Source organism: Peromyscus maniculatus, chromosome 5 (assembly GCF_049852395.1).
Source record: "Peromyscus maniculatus bairdii isolate BWxNUB_F1_BW_parent chromosome 5, HU_Pman_BW_mat_3.1, whole genome shotgun sequence".
NCBI classification, from domain to species: Eukaryota; Metazoa; Chordata; class Mammalia; order Rodentia; family Cricetidae; genus Peromyscus; species Peromyscus maniculatus.
This window is the reverse complement of record NC_134856.1, coordinates 110,303,174-110,319,946: the sequence shown is the minus strand read 5'-3', so window position 1 is coordinate 110,319,946 and position 16,773 is coordinate 110,303,174. Positions and strand designations below refer to the sequence as shown.

Genomic DNA, 16,773 nt, shown 5'->3' with positions numbered 1-16,773 from the left:
GCCGAGGAGGCAGCTCTGAACAGATGGTGAGTCCCGGGTGCCAGGTGTGCAGCACGCCCTACGCGGTGTGGGGCACAGGGCTCTTTGCTTCCTGCCGCACCCCGCCCATCCCATGCCCGCGAGCGCCCCCAGCGCGGTGTGCGTCTTGGTGCAGTCTGCACGCGCGGGAAGCCGGAGGGGAAAGGCTGGGAAAGGAGAGTTCGTGTGCCGGGAGGAGCCCGCCGCCCGGCCAGCTGCCGGTGGGGTGCACGCTTCTCCCCTCCTCTGACTCCCATCACCTGGCAGCCTCCGCGATTGCCTGCTCGTCCTCTGCAGGGACGCGCGAGCGCGCCTTTGCTCTTGCTCCTCCCCTCTTCTCTGACACTGCGTGGTGGCTTCCGTGGACCACTCTCCGGCGGCATGCCCGCTGTCCCCGCCCGCCTCCAAGGCTGTCTCTCAGCCTCCAAGGCGGCTCCCTCGTTCCCTAACCTTTAGGGAACTCTAGTCGGTTCTTTTCATAAGCGAAATCATTTGCTTGCCTCCTGGGATTCCAAACTGTAATTGCTTTTACTTGGCTGTGGGCTGGAGGATGAGGAATACGGGGGGGGGGGGGGGGGGGACGACAGGGGAGGCACGCCAGGGTTGGGAGGGGATGCCCTAGCAGGACTCCGGGTCCTGTTTTCGGGGGCTGCAGGAAGAAAACAGACTCAGCTCCGGAGGAACGAAGCTCCCGGACTCAGCCTTTCAGTTATCCCTCTTCCTCGGTGGCCCCCGAGCATAGGGCACGCCCCCTCGGGAAGGGCTCCTGGCATTCTGGGGTGCCTTCAAGGTCCCCTGTGGACTCACTGACAGAGACACCTCCACCTTCCCGATCGAGCTAGGACTTGTGGATGGGGAGCAAAAGTGTCCGGTTCGTTCCTTCTCTAGGAAAGAGCTCTGGGCCGCTGTGGGTGCACTGCCCCTCCCACCGGACCGGTCGTGGGAGCTGAAGCATGAGTCCCGAACACTGAGTGCGTACTGTTTAGTTCAGGAGAGGGTCACAGAGGGTGAGGGGCTGTTAGGCACCCGAGTGCTCCAAGGGACCAAATGGCTGTCGGTTCCGGTCAGTGGCGGAACTGGGCCCCAGCGGTCAGGTCCAAGCTGGCGGCAGGGGAGGGGCGCGACGGGGGAGGGGCTGGGCAGGATCCCACCCACCCCACCCCCTTCCGAAGTGGCTGCTGGAGCTGCAACTTCAAAGGAGGCCCAGGAGCTGGAGCAGGCTGGAGGGGCGTCGCCAGCGCCTGCCTGGCCGTGACCCTCTCGGAAGAGCCGGGGCGAGCATCGCCCGAGCCACGTTTACAGTAGGAAAGGCTTTCCTCCGAAAAGCGCGGCCCGAGTCGATTGCAATTTAGCTCCTCTCTGTAAGAGTCACGGAAAGGCGAGGTTCGGCCGGTGCACGGGGAGTCCCAGGCGAGCTCCGGCAGGACCCCTGTCGCTGCGCTCGCTCGGCGAGGCGTGCCGGGCCACGGAAACCATTTCTTTTCGGGACCGAGGATGGCCTTTGGGAATCCTTTGGTCATGCGCCGTGTGTCGCTGCCGCCTCGGAAGCGGAGCGCGCAGCTGGCGGAGAAACGGCATTCTTGCTCCTTCCCGCCCGAGGGAGATGACCAGGGCGCGGGCACCCGTGACCTCCCGAGTGAGGTTATCAGATCCGAAGCCGGGAATCTCGGCTTCCCCAGCCCTTGGGGGTTTCCGACAAGCAAACAGAGGGCAGAGGTTGGTTACCCTAAACTTTGACATACGGGGGGCGGGGGGGATGCCCAGAATTCACCAACACACCCTGTTTCCCACTGGTCCCTTGAACCACTTCCTAGAGAAGGTGAAGCGTTGGGGGTTAACTGGTTGGGGAGACCAGGAAGAGACTGTTGGATCTCCCCACGTTTTCCCACGTTGCTGCAGGCTCAGGCAGGCTCAGCGCTGCCACCTGGCGGCTGCTTCTCCCGGATCGGGAGGCGTTGTCTGCACTCAGCAGCGCCACAGACCTAGGTGGGTGTGCCAGGCCTGTTTAGGGAAACCGAGCAGAAGCCCCAGTTAATGCGCTGTATCTATGTGGCCCGTGCAAACACTCGTTTTCTGCGTGTTCTCCAGAGTAAAGGAAAAAGGTGTTGACCCTGACTGGCATGGGTATGAAGAGCTGACTTGAGCCTGCTGGTTATGAGGGATGAGAAAGTGGTGAAATTATTAGAAATAAATGTTTCTTATCTCTGTGTATTCTGACAGTGAAAATAAATGACAGGTTTCATTTATCTTGCTTAATATTTCATCGAATAAGAATTAAATATATTGGGCTGGAGAGATAGCTCGGATGTTAAAGGCTAAGGCTCACAACCAAAAGTTCAAGAATTAGTATGTTTCAATAGTCTTCTCCTAATCCAGTTTCAATACAACTTCCTCAGCCCCAAGGATGGAGTGCATGGAGGCGGTGGGGAGCAAACTCAGCCTGAGTGAAGAGCTCTTTCAGTGTGAAACTGAAAACGAGGCTGATGGCATTCAGTTTTCCAGAGCACTTTCCAGTCAACAAAATTAACAATGCTTCCCCACCTCTGTTTATTTGAACTGAACGCTCAAGCCAGACCAGCTTGTACAATCACAGTTTCTACAGCCAAAGCAAAGCAGAAATCTTGGAAAATAATGCCAAGCCAGATTTGTGAAACCAATTTCCATCCAGGTTTCCCCCCCTCTCTGTGCTATAGGAACACATTAAGCAGTGGAGGTAAATCTTTCCATCCATACCCCATAGCATTTGGTGGATGTGGGTTTTATGTTGTGCAGGTGTGTAGGGGCAAGAGAAATGCGTTAGCAGATAGTACACTTTCGTGTCAAATGGATTGCATTTAATGGAATAAAATATCTGCCTTAATTCAAAATGTGAAAGGTCTAATATCGTTTCCAATAAAGACCATTAGTTGATTATGCTAAGGCAGGACTTATTCGCACAACGATCTTGGCCTTCTGTTCGCACAGCTACAAGCAGAGCAGAGGGAACACTGAGCACTGACTCACTGGGGGCCACTGAATAGCTGGTATTTGGGGGAACGGAGGGATTCAGTAATGGAGAACTGATTACAGAGCTTATGAAGTTAGGTAATGAGACACAGAAATCTTTCTCCCATTATTTGGTATTAAGCCCAATACATTCTGATGCATGTGTACTTTCCTCTTGAAAAGATGCCTTTAATTAAAAGCTATTTGTCAAGTTTTGTTACATTCTAAGTACTCTAAGAATTAAAACAGTCCCACTTCAGTAAGTCCAAGCACTCAGTATATATTCTACAGACTTATATTCCATAACTGTGTAATAAAAATCAATGGAAGAGACCAACCCGTATTTCACCAGTTCTAAGAGAAACGTAGAAACGGGGCAGTGTGGGGTGGGGTGGAGAAGCCTTTTTCCAGTGGGTGAATTGTCTCAGCTGGTACAACCCTGTCAACCTGAGGTCAATTCCAGGACCCAGATAAGTGGGAGGAGAGCACCAACTCTAGCAGACTGTCTTCTGGCCTACATATATGCCCAGTGGCAGGCAGTGCACTCAAATACAAAAATTAATTAATTAAAATGTGATTTTTTTTCTTAAAGGTCTTTTCTCCTTTGGTGGCATATACTATAATGGTACAACTTAAAGTCTGTTGAGTTTTTTTTTTTTTATTTATTTTATTTTTTTAAATACATCTAACAAAAAATCAAGCCAGGAACTTCTTTTTTGATTTTTTTTTTAAATAAAATCTCTGTTAGGCATGAGTGTAATTATGATAGCTGATTTACACCATTGGAAATACCATCAATTGTATCAACACTCATCTTTGCCAAATTATCAAACATTATTTAGTACAGATTCTACAGGAAATAAATTTATTCTGCTTTATCATAATAAAAAAGTTGATTTCATAGACAAGAGACCTCTTAGAATAATTCAGATGTCAGGTTGATAGTATTTTAAGGACATGTATCTGTGCGTACCAGAAAAAACATATATGCCTCGCTTTTGTTATGCAAAGTACCTTTCTTTGTGGAAGGTTTTTTGGGGTAGGGGAAGGTGCATGCTATTTTAGGATTTCATTCTCTGGGAATAAGAAGGGCTATGATGGGTAGCAAATGGTCAAACAATTATTTGCTTTTACCCACAAAAACATTCTTGCTTGTGGTTGATCTTAGAGTCCTGATCAGCTGTCTCCATAGGGTATTCTTTCCAGTAACTGTCTAATTCTGACACCCTAGGCCTCTTCCCAGCCTGGATACTTTGAAAGTCTGACAAGCTAAGTGGAAATAGACCACCTGCTATGAATCCAAAGCTCACTTTAATTTGGACTCCTCTGTCTTCCACTGGCCTGATAAAAATCAGTTTATCATATTAAGAAAGGTCAGTTTTTACTAGAATTCAAATTTTCAGATCTTGGGAAAAGAGTGATTTGTATGGCCAAGTTATTCTATATTCTAAGTACCCAGGCACCTTCTCCCTGCCATGTGTGTGTGCATGTTTAGATTTCTGAGACAGGGTCTCATGTAGCCCAGGCTGTCCTGGAATTCTTAAGTAGTGGAAGAGAATGACCTTGAACTCCTGGTCTTCCTGATGCCATCTCCCAGGTGCTAAGATAACAGACCTGGACCACCAAATGGGGTTTTTGATTACTTTTCCACCATCAGGGACCATATTCCATCTTAGTCTCTTGAACAACATGCTGCGTTTACAAGAAGTGGCATTTGCATTACCAAGGAAAGAGTGTTAGAATTCACAGAGGGCTCAGGACACACATCAGTGGTTTATAATCACACACTCACTGAGCCCCAACAACAGCCTTCTATAAAGAAGCTCATGGGGTTCCCAAAGCACAGAGGAGAACAACTGAGACCCAGAAAAAAAGACCAGCTGAGGGGCTTGAGATGGGTTTAGAAGCCCCAATGGCCTTTGTGACCCCTTTCTCTTTTTCTTGGTCTTTCAGGACCATTTGCTTCAAGTAACACACACACACACACACACACACACACACACACACACACACACACACACACACGGGAGAAAATGGGTAAGAAAGAACCAAGACGGAACGCTCTGAAGGGAAGGAGAGCAGATAATGAACCCATCTATCCTTTGGAAATTGTGAAAAACAAATATTTAGAAAGTAAAGTCAATTCCCATCCTGTATTCACCATGATCGCCCTACACAAAACCACACAAAGTCTCTTATTGAGGTAATTATGGACCACTGCCTTAGCGTTTCAAGGAAAATCTCCTTGTTTGGGCTACCCAGGATTTATAGGGGAGCTGAAATCATTAAATAACTAGTTAACCTCTGTTTGGCTAAAAGAGTAAGCAATTACTGAAAGAAAAAAAATTCCCTGCCTTTCACAAACAGCACAGATAGCATCCTGAAGGGATTTACACAATACACCAACGTCTGTGCTGTACCTAGAGTTGTTAAAATAATTGTGATGACAGGTGTCTAGGTACCACTTTCTTAATGGTTTTCAATATCCATTGATTTATTGTTGTGGCTCCCCCCATGTACATCTCTAGCTTTAAGAAGGAGCTGAGAAAAGATATTTTGCACCAAAGGCTGATTCTTTATTCCTGCGCTGAAAAGAACTAATAAAAATAATCACTCGGCTTTTAAGCAGAAAGCTTCCATTTACAGTATTTCACCCTTACCCCCCCCCCTCCAAGCCCCTTGTTATCTAACATAATGGCTAGAATACATTTCCGTCTCTCCCCTTAATAACTTCATGCATTAACATCCTCTTCACACACACGCGCGTGCGTGCGCGCGCGCGCACACACACACACAGAGGCACAGGCACAGGCACACGCGCGCGCGCGCCCAGCAAAAGGGGAAAAAAAGAGGCAGCAGAAATCTCAGCTGTACTTCTAGCCCTTTTAAAAAGTTTGCTCTGTAAATTGGAATGAGGTCAGATTTGGAGCTTCTCATTGCACGCGGAGATTATTATTGCATCGGGTTCCAAGCCAATGGGAAGGACAGGGGAGGGGCTTGGCACGAGGAAGCGTTAGTTACAGCGGCTGATTGGCTGTCTGCGAAAGGATAAAGAAGCGCGAGGCGGAATTGGGGTCTGCTCTAAGCTGCAGCCAGAGAAACAGAGTGAGGGGAAGAGGGCCGTCTCCCTCCCGGTCTCCAGTTCTTGCACGCTCTTTCTTAGAGAGTCTGCAGTGGGAGAACTCTGCCGGTAACCAGCTCCCCTTCTTGCAGGAGGGAGGGAGAAACATACATTTATTCATGCCGGTCTGTTGCATGCAAGCTTCTTGGCTTCCTACCTTGCAACAAAATAATTGCACCAACTCCTCAGCGCCGATTCCGCCCACAGAGAGTCCCGGAGCCAGAGTCGCTTTGGCTTTGCACTGCAGGAAAGGGACTTAGGCGCTAGAGACGATGTCGCTTTCCTGAGCTACCGCGAGCTCTCGTGAACTGCAATCGACTGCTTCAGGGAAGGGGGGGGAGGGAAGACTTGCCCCGGAGGCGGCGAGAAACTTGCATTTGGAAGACACTCGGGCCATCAACGTTTGGAGAAACTCCTAGCTGTGGCCGGCTCAAGCCTCGGCGCCCGCAGGGAGCACTGCAGCGGTGAGGGAGGACGGAGGGCCGCGGGGACTCTAGGTCGGCGGCAGGAGGCGGCCGCCCCTGGCCCGTGCGCCGCTCGGGGGACCCTGGTCTCCGCCCCGGGGAGCCCGCAGGGCCCGGCGACCGCGCCGCGAGCGTGTGAGCGCGCGTGGGCGCCCGGCGAGCCGGGGCCATGGTACAGCAGACTAACAACGCGGAGAACACGGAGGCGCTGCTGGCCGGGGAGAGCTCGGACTCGGGCGCGGGCCTGGAGCTGGGCATCGCGTCCTCCCCGACGCCTGGCTCCACCGCGTCCACGGGCGGCAAGGCGGACGACCCCAGCTGGTGCAAGACGCCCAGTGGCCACATCAAGCGGCCCATGAACGCCTTTATGGTGTGGTCACAGATCGAGCGGCGCAAGATCATGGAGCAGTCGCCCGACATGCACAACGCCGAGATCTCCAAGCGGCTGGGCAAACGCTGGAAGCTGCTCAAGGACAGCGACAAGATCCCGTTCATCCAGGAGGCGGAGCGGCTGCGCCTCAAGCACATGGCTGACTACCCTGACTACAAGTACCGGCCGCGGAAGAAGGTGAAGTCGGGCAACGCGGGCGCGGGATCGGCGGCTGCAGCCAAGCCCGGGGAGAAGGGCGACAAGGTCGCAGGCGGCAGCGGCCACGCGGGAAGCGGCCACGCGGGGGGTGGCGCGGGCGGCAGCTCTAAACCCGCGCCCAAGAAGAGCTGCGGCCCCAAGGTGGCGGGCAGCGCGGTCGGCAAGCCCCACGCCAAACTCGTCCCGGCGGGCGGCGGCAAAGCGACTGCATCGTTCTCTCCGGAGCAGGCCGCCCTGCTGCCCCTGGGCGAGCCCGCGGCAGTCTACAAGGTGCGGACTCCCAGCGCGGCCACCCCGGCCGCCTCCTCCTCGCCGACCAGCGCGCTGGCCACCCCTGCCAAGCACCCGGCCGACAAGAAAGTAAAGCGCGTCTACTTGTTCGGGAGCCTAGGCGCTTCGGCGTCCCCCGTCGGGGGCCTGGGAGCAGGCGCCGACCCCAGCGACCCGCTGGGGTTGTACGAGGATGGAGGCCCGGGATGCTCGCCCGATGGCCGGAGCCTGAGCGGCCGCAGCAGTGCAGCATCATCGCCAGCCGCCGGTCGCTCGCCAGCTGACCACCGAGGCTACGCCAGCCTGCGCGCAGCCTCACCCGCCCCGTCCAGCGCGCCCTCACACGCGTCCTCGTCGCTCTCCTCGTCGTCGTCCTCCTCCTCTGGCTCCTCGTCGTCCGACGATGAGTTCGAAGACGACCTGCTCGACCTGAATCCCAGTTCAAACTTTGAAAGCATGTCCCTGGGCAGTTTCAGCTCCTCGTCGGCGCTCGATCGGGACCTGGATTTTAACTTCGAACCCGGCTCAGGTTCCCACTTCGAGTTCCCGGACTATTGCACGCCCGAGGTGAGCGAGATGATCTCGGGAGATTGGCTGGAGTCCAGCATCTCCAACCTGGTCTTCACCTACTGAAGGGAGCGCGGGCCGGAGAGAAGGAGGGCCAAGAGGCAGGAGAGGAGAGAGGAAAACAAAAGCAAAACAAACGAAAAAAAAAATTTAAAAAAAAAGAAAGAAAAAGAAAAAAGAGGAAAAAGAACAGATGGAGAATGGAAGGAGAAAGGGGAAAAGAAAAGGAAGAAAAAGTGCGTAGGGCTGGCCTCGACCACGTCCCGTCGTTGGAGAAGGAGCGCGGGGGCGTAGTGGACCCGCGCTCCCATCCCCCACTTCCAGGGCTGGGGACTAGGAGGAGGCGGAGAGTAGACGGAGGCGACCTTTTATTGTTGTTATTGATGTTGTTGGTGGCTAAAAAAGCTATTTCGAGTTTCCTCCCCATTTTTGCTTGAAGAGACTCCCCCCCTCACCTTCCAACGAGCTTCCGGACTTGGTTGCACCCCCAGCAAGAAAAGAAGCCGAGCTAAGCTTCTAGAGACCGAAGGAATCTTGCCCCCTCTCACTTCGCCACCTTGGTGATTTCTTATTTGAATTTAATTTTGCCTCTTGGTCAAGAGAAGAGGGGGGAAATCCAGCGCGCCCCCTCTCCTTCCCACCCTTTCTTTGTATTTTTTTTTTCCTTTTTCTTTTTCTGCAATGGAGACAGAAGGCACCGGGGTGATGCGTTTGGCCATGGCGTTTGTGTTGGGCTTGGGGGGAGCATTGGCATGGAGAGACTCCACGCTGGCGAAGTCCCGGCTTGGGATTTTTTTTTTTTTTTTTCCCTTCCTTGTCCCTGCAGCCAGAGATGTGCAGGGAGCAGCAGGCCAGCCTCGAAAATGAACATGGGGACCTCGTGGAAGCCACAGCCGCCTGGTTGGGGACTCAGAAGGACCTGGAGCGCTGAGGGCGTTGGGGTCCCCGGGCCTCTGCCTGGGGTCTGTGCAAAAATAAAGAATTAAAAAAAAAAAAATCGGAGAGGTGAGGCTACCCAGAGCCAGCGGGAGGACAGGAGACTGTGGGATGTGGTCCAGGGGTCGCGGAGTGGTTTTGGGGGGGAAAAGAGATTTTTTTCTTCTCTTAATGGGAATCGTGATGGTGTTGAGTTATTTCACTGGTGGGGTTAATATAGCATGTTATCCTGTCTATCTTTTGAAGATTTCTGTATAAGACTGTTGAGCAGTTTTTAAAATAGTGTAGGATAATATAAAAAGCGGATAGATGGCGCTATGTTTGATTCCTACAACGAACCGATCACCAGCTCCTTTTCATTCTTAACTCTTTAAAAGGATTCAAACGCAACTCAAATCTGTGCTGGACTTTTGAAAAAACACAATTCAGGACCAAATTTTTTCTCCGTGTGTGTCTGTTCCTTATAGGTGTAATTGAGAAGACCCGTTTATTTTTACCCCCTCACGGACGCTCATCTTTGTATTTTTTTTTTCCTTGTAAATGTAATCAGATGCCATTTTATATGTGGACGTATTTATACTGGCCAAACAGTTTTCTTATTTTGTCCCTTTTTTCCCCCTTTCTTTTGCTTTCTTGTCTTTTGACCTCATTTCTTTATTTTTAATCTTCCTTTTCTTTTCTTTCTTTCTTTCTTTTTTCTAGTGTTGTTACCCACACCATTTTACGTCTCCTTCACTGAAGGGCTAGAGTTTTAACTTTTAATTTTTTATATTTAAATGTAGACTTTTGACACTTTTAAAAAACAAAAAAAGACAAGAGAGATGAAAACGTTTGATTATTTTCTCAGTGTATTTTTGTAAAAAATATATAAAGGGGGTGTTAATCGGTGTAAATCGCTGTTTGGATTTCCTGATTTTTATAATAAGGTGGCTGGTTAATATCTCACACAGTTTGAAAAATCAGCCCCTGGTTTCTCCATGTTTACACTTCAATCTGCAGGCTTCTTAAAGTGACAGTATCCCTTAACCTGCCACCAGTTTCCACCTTTCGACCCCGGTCTCATACGATGGGGAGGAGAGTTCAGCCCAGTACCATAACGCTTTAAGAAAAACAGATTTTTAAACGAATTGCTGTTCTGTCCAGAGGCTTTAAAACTGGGGCATTCACAGCAAAAAGGGATTCTGTAGCTTTAACTTGTAAACCACATCTTTTTTGCACTTTTTTTATACGCAAAAACGTGCCGTTTAAACCACTGGATCTATCTAAATGCCGATTTGAGTTCGCGACACTATGTACTGCGTTTTCATTCTTGTATTTGACTATTTAATCCTTTCTACTTGTCGCTAAATATAATTGTTTTAGTCTTATGGCATGGTGATAGCATATGTGTTCAGGTTTATAGCTGTTGTGTTTAAAGATTGAAAAAAAAGTGGAAAACATCTTTGTACATTTAAGTCTGTATTATAATAAGCAAAAAGATTGTGTGTATGTATGTTTAATATACCATGACAGGCACAAGGACGCCTGCCTTTTAAGAGGCAGTTCCGTTAAGGGTTTTTGTTTTTAAACTTTTTTTTTATTTTTATTTTTGCCATCCATCCTGTGCAATATGCCGTGTAGAATATTTGTCTTAAAATTCAAGGCCACAAGAAAAAAAAAAGCAATGTTTGGGGGAAGAGAAAAAAAAAAAGGAAAATTAAAAAAAAAAATTCATGCCAGCTAATTCTGTCCATCACTGCCTGTCAGGTTGTTGCTATATACCTTCTGTAAATAACTTTTTTTGAGAAGGAAATAAAATCAGCTGGAACTGAACCCTAAATCTTGACTTTTGTCATTCTTATGCCTGAGATCCGAGCCCTGAGCCCTCCCTGTCCATGCAGACTGCTGGTCTGCTGTGGCTTTGGAGCTCGTGACTTCCCTGAGACGAGCCCGTTAATGCCATCTTATTGACAAATACTGAGTTCCTCTTGGCCAGATTTGGCAGGCCTGACCCCGAGTGATGGCGTCAGCCACGTGTATGTGTCAACCCGCTGCACGCCTTCGAGGAATTCTCTGCCTCTACTACACATCAGCAAGCACCCTTTGTCTGGAAATTTCAAAGAGGGGGAGGGGCGGGCTCCGCAGTGCAACCTGGCTGGCTGAGCTTTTTAAATTTATTTTTTGCTTTGTGTTTCTGAAGCTGCATCTCTTTTACATGCCAACATCGGTTTCCCACAGGCCAAGAACAAATAAGTCTGCTAAATTATTAGGTCTTGGAGGAGAGAGCCTTTGCCAGTTACAGGATGAAAAAAAAAAATACTTAGGCTTGTTTTGTTAGGCTTTGGGGGGGGGGGGGGTTCCTCCCTTCAAATGCAAAGGTTGGTAGGGTGTGGTAATAGATGCTTATAATCCAAGCACTCAAGAGACGCCAGGCTGAAGAATCACGAGTTCAAGGTCAGACTGGACTACTTGAGGCCTGTTTTCAGAAGAACCAAAGTTAATATGGCCTTAAACTCTCCGTCTTGTGCCACGCCCAGCATGGGTGTCACTGTAAGTAAAATATAGCCTCCCTCTTCTCAACTGAACTAGGACCCAAAGTAGGAGACCCTATAGATTTATAAGCATCAGAAACAGGAGTAGTGAGATCTGCCTGGAGAAAGAGTCTGAAGGCCCAACAGTAAGTACACTTGTTTATTTTAGAGATCAACAGTTTCCACGGGCCAACAGAAGTCCTCTTCCCCTTCCAAACGCTCACCCTTCAAAATGTGTGTTTCCCACATTTCCTAGTGTTTTCAGCCCTGGAGAGAAAGGGTTAACAAGCAGCATTTGGAAATAATCCCCTTATTCTGAGGATTGTAGGCAAGGGCCCTGCATCCTGGGATCACAGCTGAAAGACTTCTGGAGACCAGCTCGGCAAGCGTTTTTTGCACAGTAAAAAAAAAAAAATTGCTGGGAGGTGGCTGTGATTAAAATACACAGCAGACATGCATGAAGCTTTCAAAGAATAAAAATTTTTAAAAAGCAATTCCCCCTCTAAAATAGTAATATTGCTTTAATATCACTCCTCTCTTAGGGGCAGCTTTCGGTTCCCACCTTTCTCACATAAGCTTCTACATACTGGATAGTCTAGAGCAGTAATGCCTTTTTGTGTGAGTGTGGGTGTGTATGATCCCTTGTGGGTGCTAGGCAAGCACTCTACCCCCTGAGTTATGGACCCTAAAATGCCATTTTACCCCACACAGGGACCCTGCAACAACATGGCATTGTAAGTTTTTCTTTAAAAAAAAAATATTTAATATGCTTAAGTTTAATGTTTGATCATTGTGGTGAAGATAAGAGGATTGCTTAGGGTTTTATTCCTCCCCCCCCCTTTAGACCCAGAACATCCAAACCCTAATATAAATGAACCCTGTGCATTTTTAAAGTGATACATATCTTTGAATGTTTGTCTTTTTCTAGGCTTTCCTGCTACAATCTTGTTTATTTTTCCCTTGGCTTTCCATTGAAGAGCAGATGCTTTCAAATAGTTTCTTTTTTCTTTTTTTTTTTTTTTTTGTCTTTTTTTTTTTTTTAAAGAATTCATTTTATCTGCGTTGCTGTTTGCCTAAATATATGTCTGTGTGAGGGTGTCGGATCTCCTGGAACTGGAGTTACAGACAGTTGTGAGCTGTCTTGTGGGTGCTGGGTATTGAACCCAGGTCCTCTGGAAGAGCAGCCCATACTCTTAACCACTGAGCCATCCCTCCAGCCTCCTAAATATTTAAGAATCCTAAGGCCCAGGGTGTAAGTGGAATAGAGCACTTGACTAGCATGCTCAAGGCTTAGGGCTACATTCCCAGCACCCTGAAGAAAACAAGGAACTCTGGTACAGGGCACTTTTTAAAGGGATGCTGCCATGTGCTTCCTAGCAGGGGTGTGTGGCAAATGCAAACCATTTCTGAACTTCATCTAACCTTGCATTCAGAAAGGATACTTACATACCAGACTGCACAAGGCAAAACAGACCTAGAAAGCCACTTTACTGTGACTGAGATGATATGGCTCAGCAGAAAAGCGTGAGCTGTGGCCCAGCTTTCTTCTCTGTTATTTAAGACACCGCTTCAGGCCCTGTGGTTTTCACTCGGCAATGTGGATCAGTGACACTTGTCACCATGTCAGTCCCTAGCCGAGTCCCCTGAAGTGCCAAGAAAAACAAACAAACAAACAAATAAATAAATAAATGAAATCAGCCTCCCAGCTAATCTGGTGGGCTGAGTCCCTGCAGAGGCCTTGGGTTTCCGCTGACACTGCTCTGAGCGGGTATCCTGAGGAAAAAGCAAAGTTGGAAGGTCAGTGATTCAGTTTATCCAATGGCTAAGGTCTCTGGTCAGAAGGCTCTGTCAGAGATCCTGTATTTGCTTGTTTGTTTGTTTGTTTATTGGTTTTTCAGGGCAGGCTTTCTTTGTAGCCCTGGCTGTGCTGGAACTCGCTCTTGAACTCAGGGATCCACTGTCTCTGCCTCGAAAGTGCTGGGAATAAAGGTGTGGCCAGCTCATCCCAGATCCTAGACCCAGCAGCCCTTGGTGCTGCCATCCTTAAAAGAAAAAAAAAAAGAAGAACAGTTCCAGAAAAACTAAGAACCTGAATTTGTATCACCCAGTTAGATTTCTCAGGGTGGAAGTTTTCTATGTTTATTTTCTTTTTTGTGGGTGTTTTGAGTTGTTTCTAAGATTCATTTTACTGATGTGTTTGTGTGGAATGGGCACATGTGTGTGCAAAGGGCCTCACAACAGCGAGACTGGGAGAAACTGGAGTCACAGACAGTATGCCACTCAACTCCACCCTGGGAACTAAGTTCCGGGTCTCTGGAAGAACAGGAAGCCATCTTAACTGCTGAGCCATCTCTCCAGCTGTCCTGTCCCCAGGACTGTAAATACACCCCTGACCCTTCCCAGATCACTAACATTTACCCTAGCCATTCTGATTCATACTAGAAGATCTGAAAATACTTCTAGTTTTTCACCCTGCCCACCATTTGGAAGCTGACGTGGGTAGCTTGTGTGGGTAGTGCAATGCCTTTTGACATCTGGGTGGTGTCTCAGACAATGCTAACCCTCACTATTACCCTTTGTCCAGGGTGAGGTGCTCAGTTCACATGCAGCTTGTCAAGGCCCTGCACAAAAAAACGGCCATAGCTCACCAGCTTGAGGCTCCAATTACCAGGGCATCAAGCCTTTGCCATAAACTGGGCATGGTGGCGCATGCCTTTAATCTCAACACTGGAGAGGCAGAGGCAGGTGGATCTCTTTGAGTTCGAAGCCAGTCTGGCCTACATAGTGAGTTCCAGGGCAGCCAGGGCTACATAGTGAGACCCTGTCTCAAAAGTCAAAACTTGGTGGAAGAGCAGGACTAACCCTTGAGTGCTCATTTCTCCACATTTACTTTCCAGCAAGTTCTTTTTGCAAATAAAAAACGTGTTCTTATTTGTTGACTTCTTATTTGCATTTCTATAAGGCCTTCAAGCTTCATTTGCATTTTGTGCTATCTGTGGCAAGTCGTGTTGAATTTAGTGAAAATCTGAGTCTGAATACTGGCTCTGAGGTCAGCTAGCTGGAGGCCCGTGGTCAAGTTTCTTAGCCCTTCTAAGCCTCGGTTCTAAATCATTAAGTAGTAGGCTACCTGGTAGATCAAGCTGTTGTGAGAATTGAGTGTGATCCCATATGTGGAACGCGTGCGACAATGCCAGGCTGCAGTCTGTGCTCACTAAGTACCAGCGCTTTACCTTGTGGCTTATTATAAAAAGGGGAGAACCTGTGCAAGCTGACCACAGTGCCAGCAAGACAGAAAGCAGACAGCACTAAATGACAATAAATACGCTGCCTGCTACACAAACCCTCAATATTGGGATGACTTGAGGACAAGGATAGACTGTAGCTCACTTGGTAACTGCTTGTGAAGCACACAGGAGGCCCTGGATTAGACTCTCAATATCACATGAGACAGACTGGGACTGGGTGGTGCATGCCAGACTAGGAAGTAGAAGCAGGGGGATCAGAAGTTCAAGGCCATCTTTGGTTACATAGTAAGTCTGAGGCCAGCCAGGCTATGTGAGATCCAGTCTCAAAACAAAAAAGTGTGTGTGTGTGTGTGTGTGTGTGTGTGTGTGTGTGTGTGTGTGTGTGTATGAGTCTGTCTGTGTGATTAGGGATTGAGCCTAGAGTCTGGGGCACGCTAGTCAAGTTCCCTATCACTGACCTAAGGCCCAGCCCAGAATTCTTTATATTTTGTTAATATATTTTCCATTTGTTGTTAGAGAATTTCATACAAGTACACAATGTGTTTTGATCAAATCCACCCCCACCCCCTCCCCCAACCCCCAGGACTCTTTGAAAGTGCAGAACCAGGCCACAGTCTGACTAAGTTCTCCATATAGTCTCAGTGCAAACCCAAGTGAAAATGACTACCCTCACAGTGCATTAGCATGATCTCAGTAAGTATACAGGCACAGGATTGATACCACCCTTTTTGCCAGGAGAAACAGGGATGATTCAGTCATAAGTCTGAGGTCATAGATTCAGAAGAGAGAGACAGACGGGGTTGTGGCTCAGGGCTAGAGTGCTTGCCTAGCATGTGTGAGACTCTGGAATCCTATTTCCTGAACCCAAGAATGAACCCAGACCCACTTTCTCTCCGAGGGGACAACCTCTTAAGGCAAGTGTACTGGTGCACATCTGCAATCATGACACTCGGAAGGCAGAAGCAGGAGAACTGCTCAGAGTTCAAGTTTGAGGTCAGGTTGGCCTCCAAAGTATATTCCAGGCCAGTTAGGATATTACCAGTGAGACTCTATCTCATGAAAACGAAAACAAAAATAAAAATTTTAAAACAACAACCAAAAAAAAAAAAATGGATCAAAATAGGTATTTTCTCCATTTGAGTAGTGGAGAAGCATGGGTAGCAGGCATTGGTGGTCCTCTCATCCCCCACATCCTTCCTTCAGCCCTCTCCTCATCCATTTCCTCAAGAATGTCTTGGTGCCATCTCAGTCGGAAGTGCAAGCTTAAATAATTTGGGGTGTGTGTGTACATTCTACTTCAACAAATGTATCTTAAAATTTGAATGCATGGACTTAATTTCAGGAGTCAGTAAGGCAGGAGAGAGTACAAATGATATAAATATCAGAGTGAATCTTCTGCTCTGTCACCCAAAAGGCAGGGCCAGTGTAAAAGCTGAAAATTAGTCAGAGTGCCTTTATGCAGAGGCTGTAGGCCACCTATCCTATCCTAATGAGATTGACCGTTGCTACAGTTAACTTGAAGGGTTTTATGGTTTCCTGCATGTGTTGTTTTCCTGCTTCATGTCAAAAAGAAGAAGAAAAAACCCTCACATCACTAAACGGCATTTCCCAGGGGGCTGTTGGACCCTGGGCACCCTGGTTTATGCCAGTTATGATGATACACCTCTATGTGTGGATATCTGTAAGGATGAGTGGTTATAAATTTAGCCCCGCTTTCCTTTCTTCTGACAGTCTCAACTCAAGACAATTTGTGTATGGAGTCCTGCCAAGCATGCCAGGCACAAGTCAAGTGGCGCCATGAGCTTTGCAGCGGGGTCTTCCTTCAAACTGCAGAATTTTTGGGAAAGGCCAAAGTTGCAACTCATTTATATACCAATAACACCAAATTACTTTGCATTGCCCCTAAGGCACTGAAATGACATCCTATTTGATGGTTTTTATTTTTGTTTTCTTTTTGTTTGTTTGTTTTTTTAACATTAGAACAGAGGAAACAAATAAAATATCATTTACGTAGGCCACTTGCTTCTTTAGTTATTTTCAATACAATGAATGCACCATTTCCTGCTCC

General features: G+C 48.2%; 1 protein-coding gene across 1 annotated transcript; it reads left to right on the top strand.

Annotated features, from left to right (window-relative positions):
* Positions 1 to 5,576: 5,576 nt before the first annotated feature.
* Positions 5,577 to 10,769, top strand: Sox4 (SRY-box transcription factor 4). The gene has a single exon (XM_015986534.3). It carries the CDS (start codon positions 6,758 to 6,760, stop codon positions 8,078 to 8,080), a length of 1,323 nt encoding a protein of 440 aa, XP_015842020.1. The 5' UTR covers positions 5,577 to 6,757; the 3' UTR covers positions 8,081 to 10,769.
* The last annotated feature ends 6,004 nt before the right edge of the window (positions 10,770 to 16,773 follow it).